General features: G+C 42.0%; 1 protein-coding gene across 8 annotated transcripts; it reads right to left on the reverse strand.

Annotated features, from left to right (window-relative positions):
• Positions 1-57: 57 nt before the first annotated feature.
• LOC110494457 (6-phosphofructo-2-kinase/fructose-2,6-bisphosphatase 2) lies at positions 58-16,235 on the reverse strand. 8 transcript variants are annotated; one of them, XM_021569528.2, is made up of 17 exons: positions 16,062-16,235; positions 12,147-12,299; positions 11,269-11,361; positions 10,795-10,891; positions 9,832-9,898; positions 9,672-9,746; positions 9,473-9,529; positions 9,194-9,318; positions 8,762-8,969; positions 6,375-6,521; positions 6,052-6,156; positions 5,834-5,963; positions 5,678-5,740; positions 4,511-4,575; positions 3,160-3,342; positions 2,472-2,494; positions 58-1,634 (listed from the first exon to the last, which is right to left on the reverse strand). In XM_021569528.2, exons 2-17 carry the CDS (start codon positions 12,232-12,234, stop codon positions 1,565-1,567), a joined length of 1,596 nt encoding a protein of 531 aa, XP_021425203.1. In that variant the 5' UTR covers positions 12,235-12,299; positions 16,062-16,235; the 3' UTR covers positions 58-1,564. The 8 variants fall into 8 exon arrangements, with proteins under 8 accessions (XP_021425203.1, XP_021425199.1, XP_021425200.1 ...); XM_021569524.2 differs by having other exon boundaries at positions 11,269-11,394; XM_021569525.2 differs by lacking the exon at positions 16,062-16,235 and adding an exon at positions 15,493-15,583 and having other exon boundaries at positions 11,269-11,394.
• Between the last annotated feature and the right edge of the window lie 109 nt (positions 16,236-16,344).

Raw genomic sequence — 16,344 nt, forward strand, 5'->3', positions numbered from 1 at the left:
GCCACCCCCTCCTTCCCCAAAACTCACACAGAAAAATTTGACAATAAATTACACCTGTTTTACATATTTAATTACTCTTTGATACAGTTACATCTTAAATACAATTCAACTATGCTAAACCAGCTAATTGACGCAATGAAGTCCATATCAACAGGCAACATTTTACATGACAACATTCACGAGAATAATACTGCAGCCGGGTTTTGAGTACAGTACATTCTTGAGCTGAGCAGGCTATCCTTGGAAAACGTATCAAATATATAGTCACAACTCTTGACATTTCTTTGGAACCTTCTTGTGTATGATTATATACAGATTATGCACAGAACAGATTACTTTTCAGTAAGGCTTTCAACATGCCCCAAAAGGCACAGGCAAAAAAAATCATAAATAATTGTGACTGTAGTTCACAGAGTCATTGGAATAATTGGGTCTGCGTAATAGCATAACTTTTATCTAAATTAAAAGGATATTGTGTGCCCCTACTGACTAGTGGCTTTTGGTGCAAATTGCCAGAAATCTCATCACTTTATGCAGGTTATTAATGAAAACATTCAACACAAACCAACTCAAAACACAGCAGAATGCCAAACACATTCATACAAATAGCAACATCTCAATATCTAATATACAGCCACTGAACATTCTTCTGTTATTCTACATATCAATATCCTATTAAGAATACTTGATGAGAAAAACATCTTATCACACCATGACTATGTCAAATATTTCCTTCAAGTATCTCAGAGCATCTGTTAAAATATGGGATATTTGCACAGTTTTGGTTTCAGTGGTAATGGCTAACAAGCTACATTTATTAATAGTCGCATGTCTGTAATAATTGGTTAAAAGGCAAGGTTCTCAAATAAGCTTTGAGTTGCTTAAAAATATACTAGTGTAAAACATTTCCTCAACCATGAATATAATCAAAGGGACAATTCAGCGAGAATTTCATAAGAAAGGTATTGAAGCTACACTATGATAATTAGGACCGTAGTCCTTTTCTTATTCCATGTTTACATATTTCTGTTACTCCTTTATGTTATCTGAAGACAGAGTAAGTCATTGACAGATAAATACATTCATTTACATGACAACTTCCCTTTTAAGAGCACTGGACTAACTTCTAATCTAAAATATATACAGTATATTCTTATTGTAAATGGTTCCACACAAACCATATATGACCATAATATCAAATTATCCTACCATGTTTTTCTGTGTTCATGTCATGTGATGGCAAATATGGATATATCTAATTATTGGTAAAAATGCTTAATGCTGCAGTAGTGGGAAAGGATTTCATGATACCATAACCTGCTGCCACATATATTCAACAAGACATAAAGGGTCTCTGATACACATAAGGCATCATGTTGGATCCCTATTGGCATACATGAAAGAAGTGTTATAGTTGTGCCACCAGTGGTTTCAGATATTTGGCATGCAGGGAAATTATTATATGATGTGGAAGGCCATAGGGACATGGAGGATAGGATGAGCAGAACTTCAGTGTCACAGGGATAGACTGAGGCACCAGCTGAACTTGAAGGTGACTTCATAGTCACTCAGAAGCGGACACAGCCACTAGTTTCTTCCGGGCTGTCATAGTCGATTCCTTCACACAGGGAGTCCTTGAAACAGAAACAGACATGATTAATATTCTCAGTCGATGGTTAACACGAGTCCAAACACTCTGACCAATTATTGTCTTGAAGACAGTGCCTCAGAGAGACCAATGAAAAGAAGCATCCCTGCTAGGGAATTTTTTTCTCTTGATACACCATCATCATTATAAAACAAAGAGGGAACAAAATTATTAGTACTATTAGTAGTGAAGTGTATGTCCTTGCACTGAAATTATGATGAAGCATCATACTGTATGATATCAGTTTAAGATGCTATACATGCCTCCCGGGTAGCGCAGTGGTTAAGGGGGCTGTACTGCAGAGACTCTGGGTTCGCGACCAGGCTCTGTCGTAACCGGCCGCGACCGGGAGGTCCGTGGGGTGACGCACAATTGGCTTAGCGTCGTCCGGGTTAGGGAGGGTTTGGCCGGTAGGGAAATCCTTGTCTCAACGTGCACCAGCGACTCCTGTGGCGGGCCGGGCACAGTGCGCGCTAACCAAGGTTGCTAGGTGCACAGTGTTTCCTCCGACACATTGGTGCGGCTGGCTTCCAGGTTGGATGGCGCTGTGTTAAGAAGCAGTGCGGCTTGGTTGGGTTGTGTATCGGAGGACGCATGACTTTCAACCTTTGTCTCTCCCAAGCCCGTACGGGGGTTGTAGCGATGAGACAAGATAGTAGCTACTAAACAATTGGATACCTCGAAATTGGGGAGAAAAAGGGGTAAAATTCAACAACAACAAAAAAGATGCTTACATACCCCATTGTCTTATTGAGATGACATCTCATGTGAAAACAGAAATGAAATTGGTGGAGTTCTGAGGGAATTTATCTTAAATACTCACAGACAACAGCTTCCTATCCGAGGCTGTGACGACACAGAAAGGGAAGAGACAGAAGAGATAGAAATGGGGAGACTAGCTGAAGCACTGAACTCACAACAAAGCAAAGCGAACCAACACACTCGGATCACAACAGCAACTTTGAATATGCATCTCAAAACAATAACATGTCTATATTTACGACCCTTGTATGGCATTGATCTCTGACGCTAATTGTTGTTCAGTGCATGTTTCTCCTAAGATCACCATATGACTAATGTATAACACCTGGTTACTGGAAAACTTTTGAACTGTGTATCATCTGGAATGGTACTTAAGTGATTTATTCATAAGATGTAAATGAGTAGAAGTTAGTGGTGCAGTTTATTTAGGACAGGCATAGTGCTGTGCATATTCAAGATGGAGACACAGCCCATGAAGAAAAGGGGAGGCCATGTAAAGACAAACAGCTGATGTTGGGGGAGAGACAGACATAATATAAAGAGGGGAAGCCACCAACAAGACCACAGCATGTCAGGGAGACGTCCACTCTGTTTTTATTACAGAGTCTGAATTATCAAGGGGATTTAAGGGTGATGGGATGCTATGGATAAAGAAGGGATTGGCTTGGGTGGTAGGTGGAAGGAGGGAGGGGACTGAGTTGAATTATGAGTGACTAATTAAGAGGGCATCATCCATTTCTGACACTAACTTGGCTTTGCTGCAGCACCCCCTCTGGCATCTCGGGGAACTGCAGGGCCGATGGGGTGGGCCGTTGGGGGAGCCAGGGACGGTTGCCGGCACTGTAGAGCCTGGGCCGCTTGAACTGGTCGTGACTGGACAGGGGGGTGTAACTATTCCGCCGGATGGGAGCTGGGTCCCTCGGGACCTTATCCTGGTTGGAGATGGGGAAACACCAGGTGCATTAAAGAAAGAGACCCGGGAACACACAGCGTGACTGGGACAATTCCCCAATACACAGCAATCAAATAATCGTTCTCCTTGACCAACCACTACAATAGAACTTTTGCTATGGAATATGAAAAAGTTGATTCTGCATAGTTAAACCAATTCCACTTAATTCTGCTCCTCTCAAATATTGTCTATGGCATCTCACTAATAGCTCAGACACACCGGTAGGATTGTGAAACGTTTGTCTGTCGACTACTTAGCACTTCTCTCTTTTGTGTTCACACAGCAAAGACCTTGAAGTCATCAGCCACTCAGCCTTGTTAAAATAGTCCAAAACAGAAGGTGGCAGTAGCGTTATTTGGAAATGCATGTTGTTTTATGGTCTACAGTCACAACGAGTTCAAGCGGCCCAATATTAGCTAGCTATATAGCTAGCGGCGCTAATGTTACTATTGTTTTAGACAGCCCTTGTTGATATAGCTAGATGGCCACAGCTAGATAACTCACTAGCAAGATGACAAATGAACAATTTAATTCACTCTCCATGGTCACTACAGCCCATAGATACATTTTTTGCTAGCTGGCTAATGTTATGGTTAGCATTATTCGCTAGCTAGCGAGATGTTGTGCTAGCTAGGTAAAGTTAAGACAATGCATTGACTCTCAGCAGCTAGCTGCAGGCAGCTCCTTCATGTAAAATAATTAATTAATTATCATTTTACTAGCTACAGTGGCCAGATTGCTAGATTGGTAAACTATTTAGTGTTGTGTGCATTGTGCTGCACTTACCACCCCGTTTGTTTCATATGAAGTGTGTGTAACTGCCTTGTCAGTTAGCAGGCTAACGTTATCTAGCTAGCTAACTAATAAGCTAGTGCAAACCTAAAAAAAAATATGTAAAGATATGTAAATGTATTATGCAGCTTTATTGTTTTAGTGGTGTCGGTGTTCGCAAGCAGGGAAAGGTGATCAGTCATAGCTTCGTACCAGTTAAATCTAAAGTCACACTAACTACTCATTTATCCAGACATAGCTTGAGCTAGTTTGGTTAAAGAGGTTCCGTGAAGCATGTGATATGTGAGCAGAACAGAGCAGGGATGACAAAAAGGAGCAAAGCCTTGCCACTGAGGATAACATGCAATGTTACTTACAAGTGGTCGGTCGCGATGTGTGTTCACTGCCTCCACGTTAAGGTAAAACATTTCCACTTTACAGCCTGGGGATAGTTGCAGAGATAAATTCATGTTACCCATTCCTAATTGTCAAACTAAACTCAGCAAAAAAAGAAACATCCCCTTTTCAAGGCCCTGTCTTTCAAAGATAATACGTAAAAATCCAAATAACTTCACAGATCTTCATTGTAAAGGGTTTAAACACTGTTTCCCATGCTTGTTCAATGAACCATAAACAATTAATGAACATGCACCTGTGGAATGGTCGTTCAGACACTAACAGCTTATAGACGGTAGGCTATCAAGGTCACAGTTATGAAAACTTAGGACACTAAAGAGGCCTTTCTACTGACTCTGAAAAACACCAAAAGAAAGATGCCCAGGGTCCCTGGTCATCTGCGTGAACGTGCCTTAGGCATGCTGCAAGGAGGCATGAGGACTGCAGATGTGGCCAGGGCAATAAATTCGCAATGGCTGTACTATGAGACGCCTAAGACAGCGGTACAGCGAGACAGGCGGACAGCAGATCGTCCTCACAGTGGCAGACCACGTGAAACAACACCTGCACAGGATCGGTACATCCGAACATCACACCTGCGGGACAGGTACAGAATGGAGACAACGACTGCCCAATTTACACGAAGAGCGAAGAGCCCGGATCTCAATCCCATTGAGCACGTCTGGGACCTGTTGGATCGGACGGTGAGGACTAGGGCCATTCCCCCCAGAAATGTCCGGGAACTTGCAGGTGCCTTGATGGAAGAGTGGCAAGATCTGGCAAATCTGGTGCAGTCCATGACGAGGAGATGCACTGCAGTACTTAATGCAGCTGGTGGCCACACCAGATACTGACTGTTACTTTTGTTTTGACCCCCCCCTTTGTTCAGGGACACATAATTCAATTTCTGTTAGTCACATGTCTGGGGAACTTCTTCAGTTTATGTCTCAGTTGCAGTATTTTGTTATGTTCATACAAATATTTACACATGTTAAGTTTGCTAAAAATAAATGCAGTTGACGGTGAGAGGACGTTTCTTTTTTTGCTGAGTTTACTAGTGGTGATAGAAGAATTCCATCAGATGTGAACATAACACAATGTAATTGTCAATTTATTCTGCCGTAAGTCTAATGAACGCAAAGTCTTACCATAGGCAACAGGGCTGAGCTTGAGCACTGTGTGCAGTGGACATTTCAGGTAGGGTAGGTCATCTACGAAATACATAGTTAAAAAAAAAAAGTATCAATGACTTCTGGTGTTTGTGACACAAGCAAGTGTGTACTGTATGGTGTGTGCTCACCCACCTGCACTCTTGTCCAGGAAGTAGGCTAGCAGGCAGCGCATGACAGCCTGGTGACAGATGACCAGCACATTGCCTTGTCTCTCTAGCTCCATGATGACAGGCTCTAACCGCTGCACTAGATCCTGGTAGGACTACAGGTGGGGAGAAGGGACACACTGAGCTTTAGCTATCCCTAACAAGATAAGGGCTCCATATTGTGGTGAGGGGGTAGGACTTTACCTCTCCTCCTAGGTAGCGGTAGTGGTACTTGTCTTGGTCCCTCAGGGCAAACTCTTCTGGAAAGGAGTTCTGGATCATATCATAGGTCATCTCCTCACAAACACCCTAACAGATGGGAAAGAGAGAACTCTGGAAAATGTGCCTTGGCAGTTGAGTTGCCAGATAATGATCAATCATTACTTATTATTCAAACAATGAATATAACAAGTCCTTTATCAAAGATCAAATTCATTTTAATCACAAATGGTGTCTACCTAAATTAAACCATCATGTTATTCATTACTTTAGACCAGTGATAAATCAGAGGGAAAGTCAGTACTGACAGCATCTATCTCGTTGAGGATCTTCCACTGTTCGTAGGGCACAATCAGCTCCTCAGCAGTCTGGATGGTACGCCTCAGCTGGCTTGTCCACACCTTAAGGTCCGACAGTTTGTGCTCCTCGATGAAGCCGCGCAAGGCATGGGCAAACTGGACCAGAAAGGGCAAAGAGAGATTGGTGTCAATAACAGGCCCATCTATCAGGGGACTTCTTACTGTACATGATCATGGTAAACTATTTACTGCTATACTGCTAATAACTATTTAAGAGTACATGACCAGATTACCAGTGTTTCCTCAAATTTAAAGTACAGGAGCTTTAATTAGTATTTTCCATTAGCTGTTCAACTAAATCTAAATAGAAATCGGTAGGATCCACTGACTCAAAGACAAAGGTCAGTATTATGCCTGACTGCTCAATAGAGATTGATAGAGGCTTCTACTTGCCAAAAGGCCGTATTAGCATTAGCATTAGCACACTGAGGGTTTTCATCATTTTAATGTACAGTGCCTTGCGAAAGTATTCGGCCCCCTTGAACTTTGCGACCTTTTGCCACATTTCAGGCTTCAAACATAAAGATATAAAACTGTATTTTTTTGTGAAGAATCAACAACAAGTGGGACACAATCATGAAGTGGAACGACATTTATTGGATATTTCAAACTTTTTTAACAAATCAAAAACTGAAAAATTGGCCGTGCAAAATTATTCAGCCCCTTTACTTTCAGTGCAGCAAACTCTCTCCAGAAGTTCAGTGAGGATCTCTGAATGATCCAATGTTGACCTAAATGACTAATGATGATAAATACAATCCACCTGTGTGTAATCAAGTCTCCGTATAAATGCACCTGCACTGTGATAGTCTCAGAGGTCCGTTAAAAGCGCAGAGAGCATCATGAAGAACAAGGAACACACCAGGCAGGTCCGAGATACTGTTGTGAAGAAGTTTAAAGCCGGATTTGGATACAAAAAGATTTCCCAAGCTTTAAACATCCCAAGGAGCACTGTGCAAGCGATAATATTGAAATGGAAGGAGTATCAGACCACTGCAAATCTACCAAGACCTGGCCATCTCTCTAAATTTTCAGCTCATACAAGGAGAAGACTGATCAGAGATGCAGCCAAGAGGCCCATGATCACTCTGGATGAACTGCAGAGATCTACAGCTGAGGTGGGAGACTCTGTCCATAGGACAACAATCAGTCGTATATTGCACAAATCTGGCCTTTATGGAAGAGTGGCAAGAAGAAAGCCATTTCTTAAAGATATCCATAAAAAGTGTTGTTTAAAGTTTGCCACAAGCCACCTGGGAGACACACCAAACATGTGGAAGAAGGTGCTCTGGTCAGATGAAACCAAAATTGAACTTTTTGGCAACAATGCAAAACGTTATGTTTGGCGTAAAAGCAACACAGCTGAACACACCATCCCCACTGTCAAACATGGTGGTGGCAGCAGCATCATGGTTTGGGCCTGCTTTTCTTCAGCAGGGACAGGGAAGATGGTTAAAATTGATGGGAAGATGGATGGAGCCAAATACAGGACCATTCTGGAAGAAAACCTGATGGAGTCTGCAAAAGACCTGAGACTGGGACGGAGATTTGTCTTCCAACAAGACAATGATCCAAAACATAAAGCAAAATCTACAATGGAATGGTTCAAAAATAAACATATCCAGGTGTTAGAATGGCCAAGTCAAAGTCCAGACCTGAATCCAATCGAGAATCTGTGGAATGAACTGAAAACTGCTGTTCACAAATGCTCTCCATCCAACCTCACTGAGCTCGAGCTGTTTTGCAAGGAGGAATGGGAAAAAATGTCAGTCTCTCGATGTGCAAAACTGATAGAGACATACCCCAAGCGACTTACAGCTGTAATCGCAGCAAAAGGTGGCGCTACAAAGTATTAACTTAAGGGGGCTGAATAATTTTGCACGCCCAATTTTTCAGTTTTTGATTTGTTAAAAAAGTTTGAAATATCCAATAAATGTCATTCCACTTCATGATTGTGTCCCACTTGTTGTTGATTCTTCACAAACAAATACAGTTTTATATTTTTATGTTTGAAGCCTGAAATGTGGCAAAAGGTCGCAAAGTTCAAGGGGGCCGAATACGTTCGCAAGGCACTGTAGTCAACAGGGTGGGCCTTCCAACTTCATTGGCTAATCCCTCCTGGTTACCCTGTTGGAGTCATGTCCAACTGAGTCATCGGGAGGGATCAGCCAATCATGAAGAAGAAAATTGACTACTTCAAAATGGAGATGGCCTCAATGGTGCTGCCCATGCTATCACAGATGCTATAATGGCACAGGTACAAAGATGAATCCTCTATCTCTATGGACTGGTCTCTCTGCACTAGGCCTAACTGTCATGGCAGACAGGACACATACCTGTTTTCCCCCTGGGGAGAGCTCTGAGTCACCTCCGATACGGCCCTCCGTGTTATGATTGCTCTCTCCATGCCGGCACAGGTAGAGCGAGTGAGAGTGCACTTGAATGTTCATGAGGTAGTACACTATCCTACTCTGGATGTAGTCTTGCACCCGGTTCACCAGGAAGCGCCGGCCCACATTCTCCACCTTGATGAAGGATAGGTCCCTACGGGACACACAGTAACACAATTGTCTGTAAGTATTCTGTCTCCATCTGGTGGCATTCATCTGACCTTGCAGCAAATTTACAGCAATTCTCGAGAACTACACACGTTAATGCCTATTAGGTATAATACATGATGATCGGTGTGGACAGTTGCCTCTAATTGAAGCAATGTCCTATTCAATTGCAATACACTGAGACAGACAATATGCTTTGGTCATTCTTACTTGTCATACTCATCGGGATCCAAAGGTTGGTATGTAACCTTATAGCACTCTATGCGTTTGAGAAAGTCATCCATTACTCTCTCTCTGTGCCTCTCTGGGTAGTCTGGACTGGACACCTTCACCTCCTGTTTAGAGATATGACACATTAGAATGCGTGCAAAGAAAAATGAAAGTCGTGACATGACAAGGATATAGTCAGTGTATAAATAGGTTAGTTTTGACCCTGGCCTGGGGTCATAGTAAAGCATTACAATCCCACATGGCGACATCGGAACATACCAGAATATTAGCAGCAATGACTTCTGGGTCATCACACACAGACTCCACAAAGAACACCTGTTGGAAAGAAAGCAGCTCAGACTGCGCCACTAAAATATACTGCCTCACCACAGGGCTGGATGCAGTGTCGTTACACAGAGTAACGTTATATGGAGATACAAACACAAAAATATATTTGGCAATTTAGCACATTTTTTACCTTGAATGCATTCTCTTTCCCAAAATCAAGAATGAGGTCTCTCCTCTCCCTTGTTGTGTTTGTTGCATCAAATACCTAATCAAAGCAAACATCCCAAAATGGGCGGATAAATATATTGAACAGACAAAAAGGAATCTAAAGGAAAGAGTAGATGCCTTACAGCGATTTGTCCTGCTTCTTCAGTTAGATATCCTTTCACATCCTCCAGGGCTACCAGAGCACACTGTCTGTGGGAGAGAAGAGTGAAATACAATGACAGTAGTCTTAATTTGCATCAAAGGGCTCAACAGTGGGTCTGCAGAAAAGGGGGCAGGTATGAATTCCAACCTCAGATAATATATTTATATTGTTTTTATACTCAATCTTAAAGGCCCCTGTATGATTTTGTGTTTGATTCTATGGTGAGCAGTCCAGTAGACCAGAATGTTACTGTATACCTATCTTTCTTCTGTACAGACATCTGAATAGCAACACTGACAGAACAGTGAGGGAACATACCGATGCAACATTTTGTAAGAGTGAGTGAGTGCCAGAAATATATTTAGATCAGCATTCTGTGATGTTGTCAAGAGCAGTAAAGCCATTTACAGGTCCATAAAGGGCAATTCAGATGTGTCTCATTAAGTGATTATTCTGGATCAAGTTTAGTGCTTGCTTAGAAAACTTTCAGCTAGTTGGAAAATAGTAATCCATCATAAATTACTATGAAAACTAAGCAAATGTCCATTTGAATCCCGCAACTGGTGTGTGTGTGTACACACACATTCTATTAATATAATATGGGTCTTTTGTACACTGAATATCTGCTTGCACAAACTGACTAGCCATTGACGCAGCAGCCAGGGCTGCAAAGTACACCTGTGAAATCATGCATGAGAGAACCTGGTGTGCTGCTGGAGTAATAAGATTGACTCAGATCTGACCATGTTGATGGAAACAATACTTGATTAATTACCGTTTTTTTCCCAACATGTTACGATTGATAGAAAACTTTGTCTGTCATATGTGAATTTAAGTTCTAAGCAAATAAAAATGAAAAAATGTGCCATCAAAACAGTGTGCATGGCAATTGTGAATGCTTTCTCAGTTTGGAATCTGCATGAATAAAACAAACATAACTTACTTCCTTATTTCCATGGCTTCCTTGTTGTCGTGTCTGAAGAAGTCGTAGGACTTGTAAGCTTTGACAGCCTCTCGGCGGTAAACACCCAAGTTAAACACTACAAAATTAACAAAATGGCACCAACAACAGAGTTATGACTTGCTTGTATTAGTGTCTACATGGTTTATTAAGTTAGGGTTGTCTCCTATCATAGAAATGGGACTGGTTCAAAGTAGGATCCTATTCAACATGGGGCGTCTCAGTTCTCAGGAGCTTTACATTTTTTATAAAAAAAATTGACATTTACCTAATAATGAAGGCATTTACTTTGTAGGACACAATACACTGGTGATTTAAATTTGACTGAGGTGCTTATTAAAAGTTCTCAAACACCAGAGGGTTCCACCATCAATAGTCTGTCATAATGGAAGACTTAAAGGTACATGTATAATGTTTTCATAAGTGATGTTGTAGGGGCTGTCTTCCCCCACTCACCTTTGGTTGGCACCCCTATCCAGTTGAGGTATCGTGTCAGTTTCTTAGACATGTAGGTCTTTCCCCTAGCAGGTAGGCCGATCATTACAATCACTGTGGGAGAGTTTGTCATGTAGGATGCCCATGCTGAACAGAAAGACAGACAGACATACATACATACTATAGTGCATTAGCATCAGGCTAACTCAGATACTTCTGTATACTGTACTGTAACAAGTGATACACAGGCCTGACAAAATTATATACAGTAGATACGGCAAAACAATTTAACTATCAAATTTGTTGGTTGGTATGATCAATCATCATTGGATACATTTCTTATCCTTGATTTCCCATGTACTGTATACTTAGATGAAAAGGGATATGTCAAAGTGGACTGGCAAGCCATGGCTCGCTATTCTCATATAAATTACACCCGCAACAGGACTGCAGATAAACTGAATACTGTATGGAATATGGGCTCATTATAAACAGATTTCAACATAATCTGCATGATAAAAATATAATGTGGAATGAGAATGAATAATTTGCCCAAAATATGCCCAACGGAATAATGTTCAGAGAAGACTAATCCCTCTCAAAATATTATAAACACAGTAGTATTTCTTTTAAACAAATGTTCTTGTTAATGTGTGCTTCAGCAACAACAAAAAAGTGCTTTCAATGCATAGGGAAAGCTTTACATCATAACTAGCAACATTTTTGAAGATGAAGCCAAAACAAAATAACACCTGTAGACTCATGTGCCAGTCAAAACAGCCTGAAGCAAGCATCCAGACTGCAGCGGAATTGTTGCTGTCTTGCCTATGGTCCTGCCTGCGCAAAGCTCTCCTGCATTGAAGATGTTGCTCTGGGAGGCTTATCATTGGGCTACTTACAGCATTTCTTCTCATTTACTCTGAGCTCTGTTTTCTTGGCTTCAGCAGAGTTCTCCGAGCTAGTCTCTCTCTGAATAGTTGCGGACATGGTGGAGTTGTGTCCTTGTTGTGCCAGGTTCCCAAAGGCTCTAGAAGGGCATGGCCCCAGACAATCTGAAACACAAGGTTGATTTATTCTAGCAGTAGGTCTAGGCCTATGTAATATTACATTTTTATTTATACAGTGCCTTGCGAAAGTATTCGGCCCCCTTGAACTTTGCGACCTTTTGCCACATTTCAGGCTTCAAACATAAAGATATAAAACTGTATTTTTTTGTGAAGAATGAACAACAAGTGGGACACAATCATGAAGTGGAACGACATTTATTGGATATTTCAAACTTTTTTAACAAATCAAAAACTGAAGAATTGGGCGTGCAAAATTATTCAGCCCCTTTACTTTCAGTGCAGCAAACTCTCTCCAGAAGTTCAGTGAGGATCTCTGAATGATCCAATGTTGACCTAAATGACTAATGAAGATAAATACAATCCACCTGTGTGTAATCAAGTCTCTGTATAAATGCACCTGCACTGTGATAGTCTCAGAGAGCATCATGAAGAACAAGGAACACACCAGGCAGGTCCGAGATACTGTTGTGAAGAAGTTTAAAGCCGGATTTGGATACAAAAAGATTTCCCAAGCTTTAAACATCCCAAGGAGCACTGTGCAAGCGATAATATTGAAATGGAAGGAGTATCAGACCACTGCAAATCTACCAAGACCTGGCCGTCCCTCTAAACTTTCAGCTCATACAAGGAGAAGACTGATCAGAGATGCAGCCAAGAGGCCCATGATCACTCTGGATGAACTGCAGATATCTACAGCTGAGGTGGGAGACTCTGTCCATAGGACAACAATCCGTCGTATATTGCACAAATCTGGCCTTTATGGAAGAGTGGCAAGAAGAAAGCCATTTCTTAAAGATATCCATAAAAAGTGTTGTTTAAAGTTTGCCACAAGCCACCTGGGAGACACAACAAACATGTGGAAGAAGGTGCTCTGGTCAGATGAAACCAAATTTGAACTTTTTGGCAACAATGCAAAACGTTATGTTTGGCGTAAAAGCAACACAGCTCATCACCCTGAACACACTATCCCCACTGTCAAACATGGTGGTGGCAGCATCATGGTTTGGGCCTGCTTTTCTTCAGCAGGGACAGGGAAGATGGTTAAAATTGATGGGAAGATGGATGGAGCCAAATACAGGACCATTCTGGAAGAAAACCTGATGGAGTCTGCAAAAGACCTGAGACTGGGACGGAGATTTGTCTTCCAACAAGACAATGACCCAAAACATAAAGCAAAATCTACAATGGAATGGTTCAAAAATAAACATATCCAGGTGTTAGAATGGCCGAGTCAAAGTCCAGACCTGAATCCAATCGAGAATCTGTGGAAAGAACTGAAAACTGCTGTTCACAAATGCTCTCCATCCAACCTCACTGAGCTCGAGCTGTTTTGCAAGGAGGAATGGGAAAAAATGTCAGTCTCTCGATGTGCAAAACTGATAGAGACATACCCCAAGCGACTTACAGCTGTAATCACAGCAAAAGGTGGCGCTACAAAGTATTAACTTAAGGGGGCTGAATAATTTTGCACGCCCAATTTTTCAGTTTTTGATTTGTTAAAAAAGTTTGAAATATCCAATAAATGTCGTTCCACTTCATGATTGTGTCCCACTTGTTGTTGATTCTTCACAAAAAAAATACACTTTTATATCTTTATGTTTGAAGCCTGAAATGTGGCAAAAGGTCGCAAAGTTCAAGGGGGCCGAATACTTTCGCAAGGCACTGTATTTCCTGAATAAGAATGAGTAATTTATCCACTATCTGAAAAATATTCAATTAAATTGATGTTGATATAAAATACATACAATGGTATGTGGACACACCTTCAAATTAGTGCATTCGGCTATTTCAGACACAATCGTTGCTGACAGGTGTATAACATCGAGCACACCGCCATGCAATCTCTATAGACAAACATTCACAGTAAAATGGCCTTAGTGAAGCGCTCAGTGACTTTCAACATGGCAACATCATAGGGTGCCACCTTTCCAACAAGTCAGTTTGTCAAATCTCTGCCATGCTAGATCTTCTCCAGTCAACTGTAAGTGCTGTTATTTGAAGCGGAAAGTGGTCTAGGAGCAACAACGGCTCAGCCACAAAGTGGTAGGCCACACAAGTTCACAGAATGTTACTGCCGAGTACTGAAACGCGTAGCGCTTAACAAATCGTCTGTCCTCGGTTGCAACACTCACTACCGAGTTTCAAACTGCCTCTGGAAGCAACATCAGCACAAGAATGGTTAGTCGGGAGCTTCATGAAATGGGTTTTCATGGCCGAGCAGCCGCACACAAGCCTAAAATCACCACGTGCAATGCCAAGTGTCGGCTGGAGTGGTGTAAAGCTCGCTGCCATTGGACTCTGGAGCAGCGGAAAGGCGTTCTCTGGAGTGATGAATCACGCTTCACCATCTGGCAGTCCGACGGACACATCTGGGTTTTGGCGGATGCCAGGAGAACACTACCTGCCCAAGTGCATACTGCCAACTGTAAAGTTTGGTGGATGAGGACTAATGGCCTGGGGCTGTTTTTGATGGTTTGCCTAGGCCCCTAAGTTCCAGTGAAGGAAAATCTTAACGCTACAGCATACAATGACATTCTAGATGATTCGGTGATTCCAAATTTGTGGCAACAGTTTGGGGAAGGTCCTTTCCTGTTTCAGCATGATGCCCCTGTGCACAAAGCGAGGTCCATACAGAAATGGTTTGTCCGAGCCAGGCCTACTCTCCCAACATCAGTGCCCGACTTCACTAATGCTCTTGTGGTAGAATGGAAGCAAGTCCCCGCAGAAATGTTCCAACATCTAGTGGAAAGCCTTCCCAGAAGAGTGGAGGCTGTTAAAGCAGCAAAGGGGGCACCAACTCCATATTAATGCCCATGATTTTGCAATGAGATGTTCAATGGGCAGGTGTCCACATACTTTTTGTCATGTTGTGTATATAGGCCACACTAAATGCACTTAAAATCCCATTTCATTAAGTATTAGGATTCTGATGAATTTTCTAATGAATTAGAAAGTAATGGCATGACTTGACATTTGCTGTAACATAATTAGACTACTTTTATATTAGGTTGGATACAGCTTCGTTTTCTGTCAAAGACCTTCAAGCATATTGCAACACAGCAAAGTGAGGGACTGCCATTTCATCCTCACAGCCACCATGTATTGCGCGGCCATATCCGCTCATCAAAAGAGCACTAACAAAAACCGGGAATCACAAAATTATGCCAAAGCCATTTACCTCAGTAGGCAATATTATTATGCGACGACACTACTGCAGTCCAATCGGACAGTCTCGAGCCAGTTTCACTTGTCTGTGCCGGGAACACTGATAATAGACGCATTGGTAGTTTCCATGGAGATAGTTAGAGGGCGCAACATCTTATTTGTCCGATTATTGCGTCTATGAGAGCATAGGCAGCACCATTGAGGCCATCTCCATTTTCTACTAGTTGGTAAACAAACTGAAAGGGTGCATACTGCCACCCGGAGTGTGTTGTTTGAACAGGTATAAAGCCAAGGTTGGCGATTTACTGCCACCTGCCATTATGCAATGTTTGCTCACAAGTATAATTAATTGGTCCCGAGTATAACCCACCTAATGACCTGGATGGAATTATGTGATCCTTCCTTAATCCATAGGATGTCCCATCCAGTTGACTACTTCAAAATGGTGAATGTCCTCAATGGCGCTGCCCATGCTAAAATGGCATTTTGGCCACTAGAGTCCTCTATCTGGCTCTATGGTTGTTTCACAACTAAATAGCACAGGCTACTTACTGTACACTCTCAAAAACTATTGCAATTTACCTGCGATATGAGAGCCGATGAGGGAATTAGAACATTGATCTGACTCCCAATCCGCACGTTCTGCCACCTCTGACTATGAGGTTTTTGTCCCACTCCAGTCGGAGGCGCAACTGTTAAGTCCTGTTGTGTGTTACGCTGTCCTTGTGCTGAGGTTGGTGGCGCGGGCCCGGTTGATGTCCTCCAAGCGAAAAGCATGAGGTGTGCCATTTGCGTCACAATTTCTTTACCGTAATCTTCATAATATTAAGAATTATGATGCGCATATAATGTATATTCATTCAAG

The sequence above is a fragment of the Oncorhynchus mykiss genome, chromosome 17, assembly GCF_013265735.2.
Source record: "Oncorhynchus mykiss isolate Arlee chromosome 17, USDA_OmykA_1.1, whole genome shotgun sequence".
In the NCBI taxonomy this organism is placed as follows: domain Eukaryota; kingdom Metazoa; phylum Chordata; class Actinopteri; order Salmoniformes; family Salmonidae; genus Oncorhynchus; species Oncorhynchus mykiss.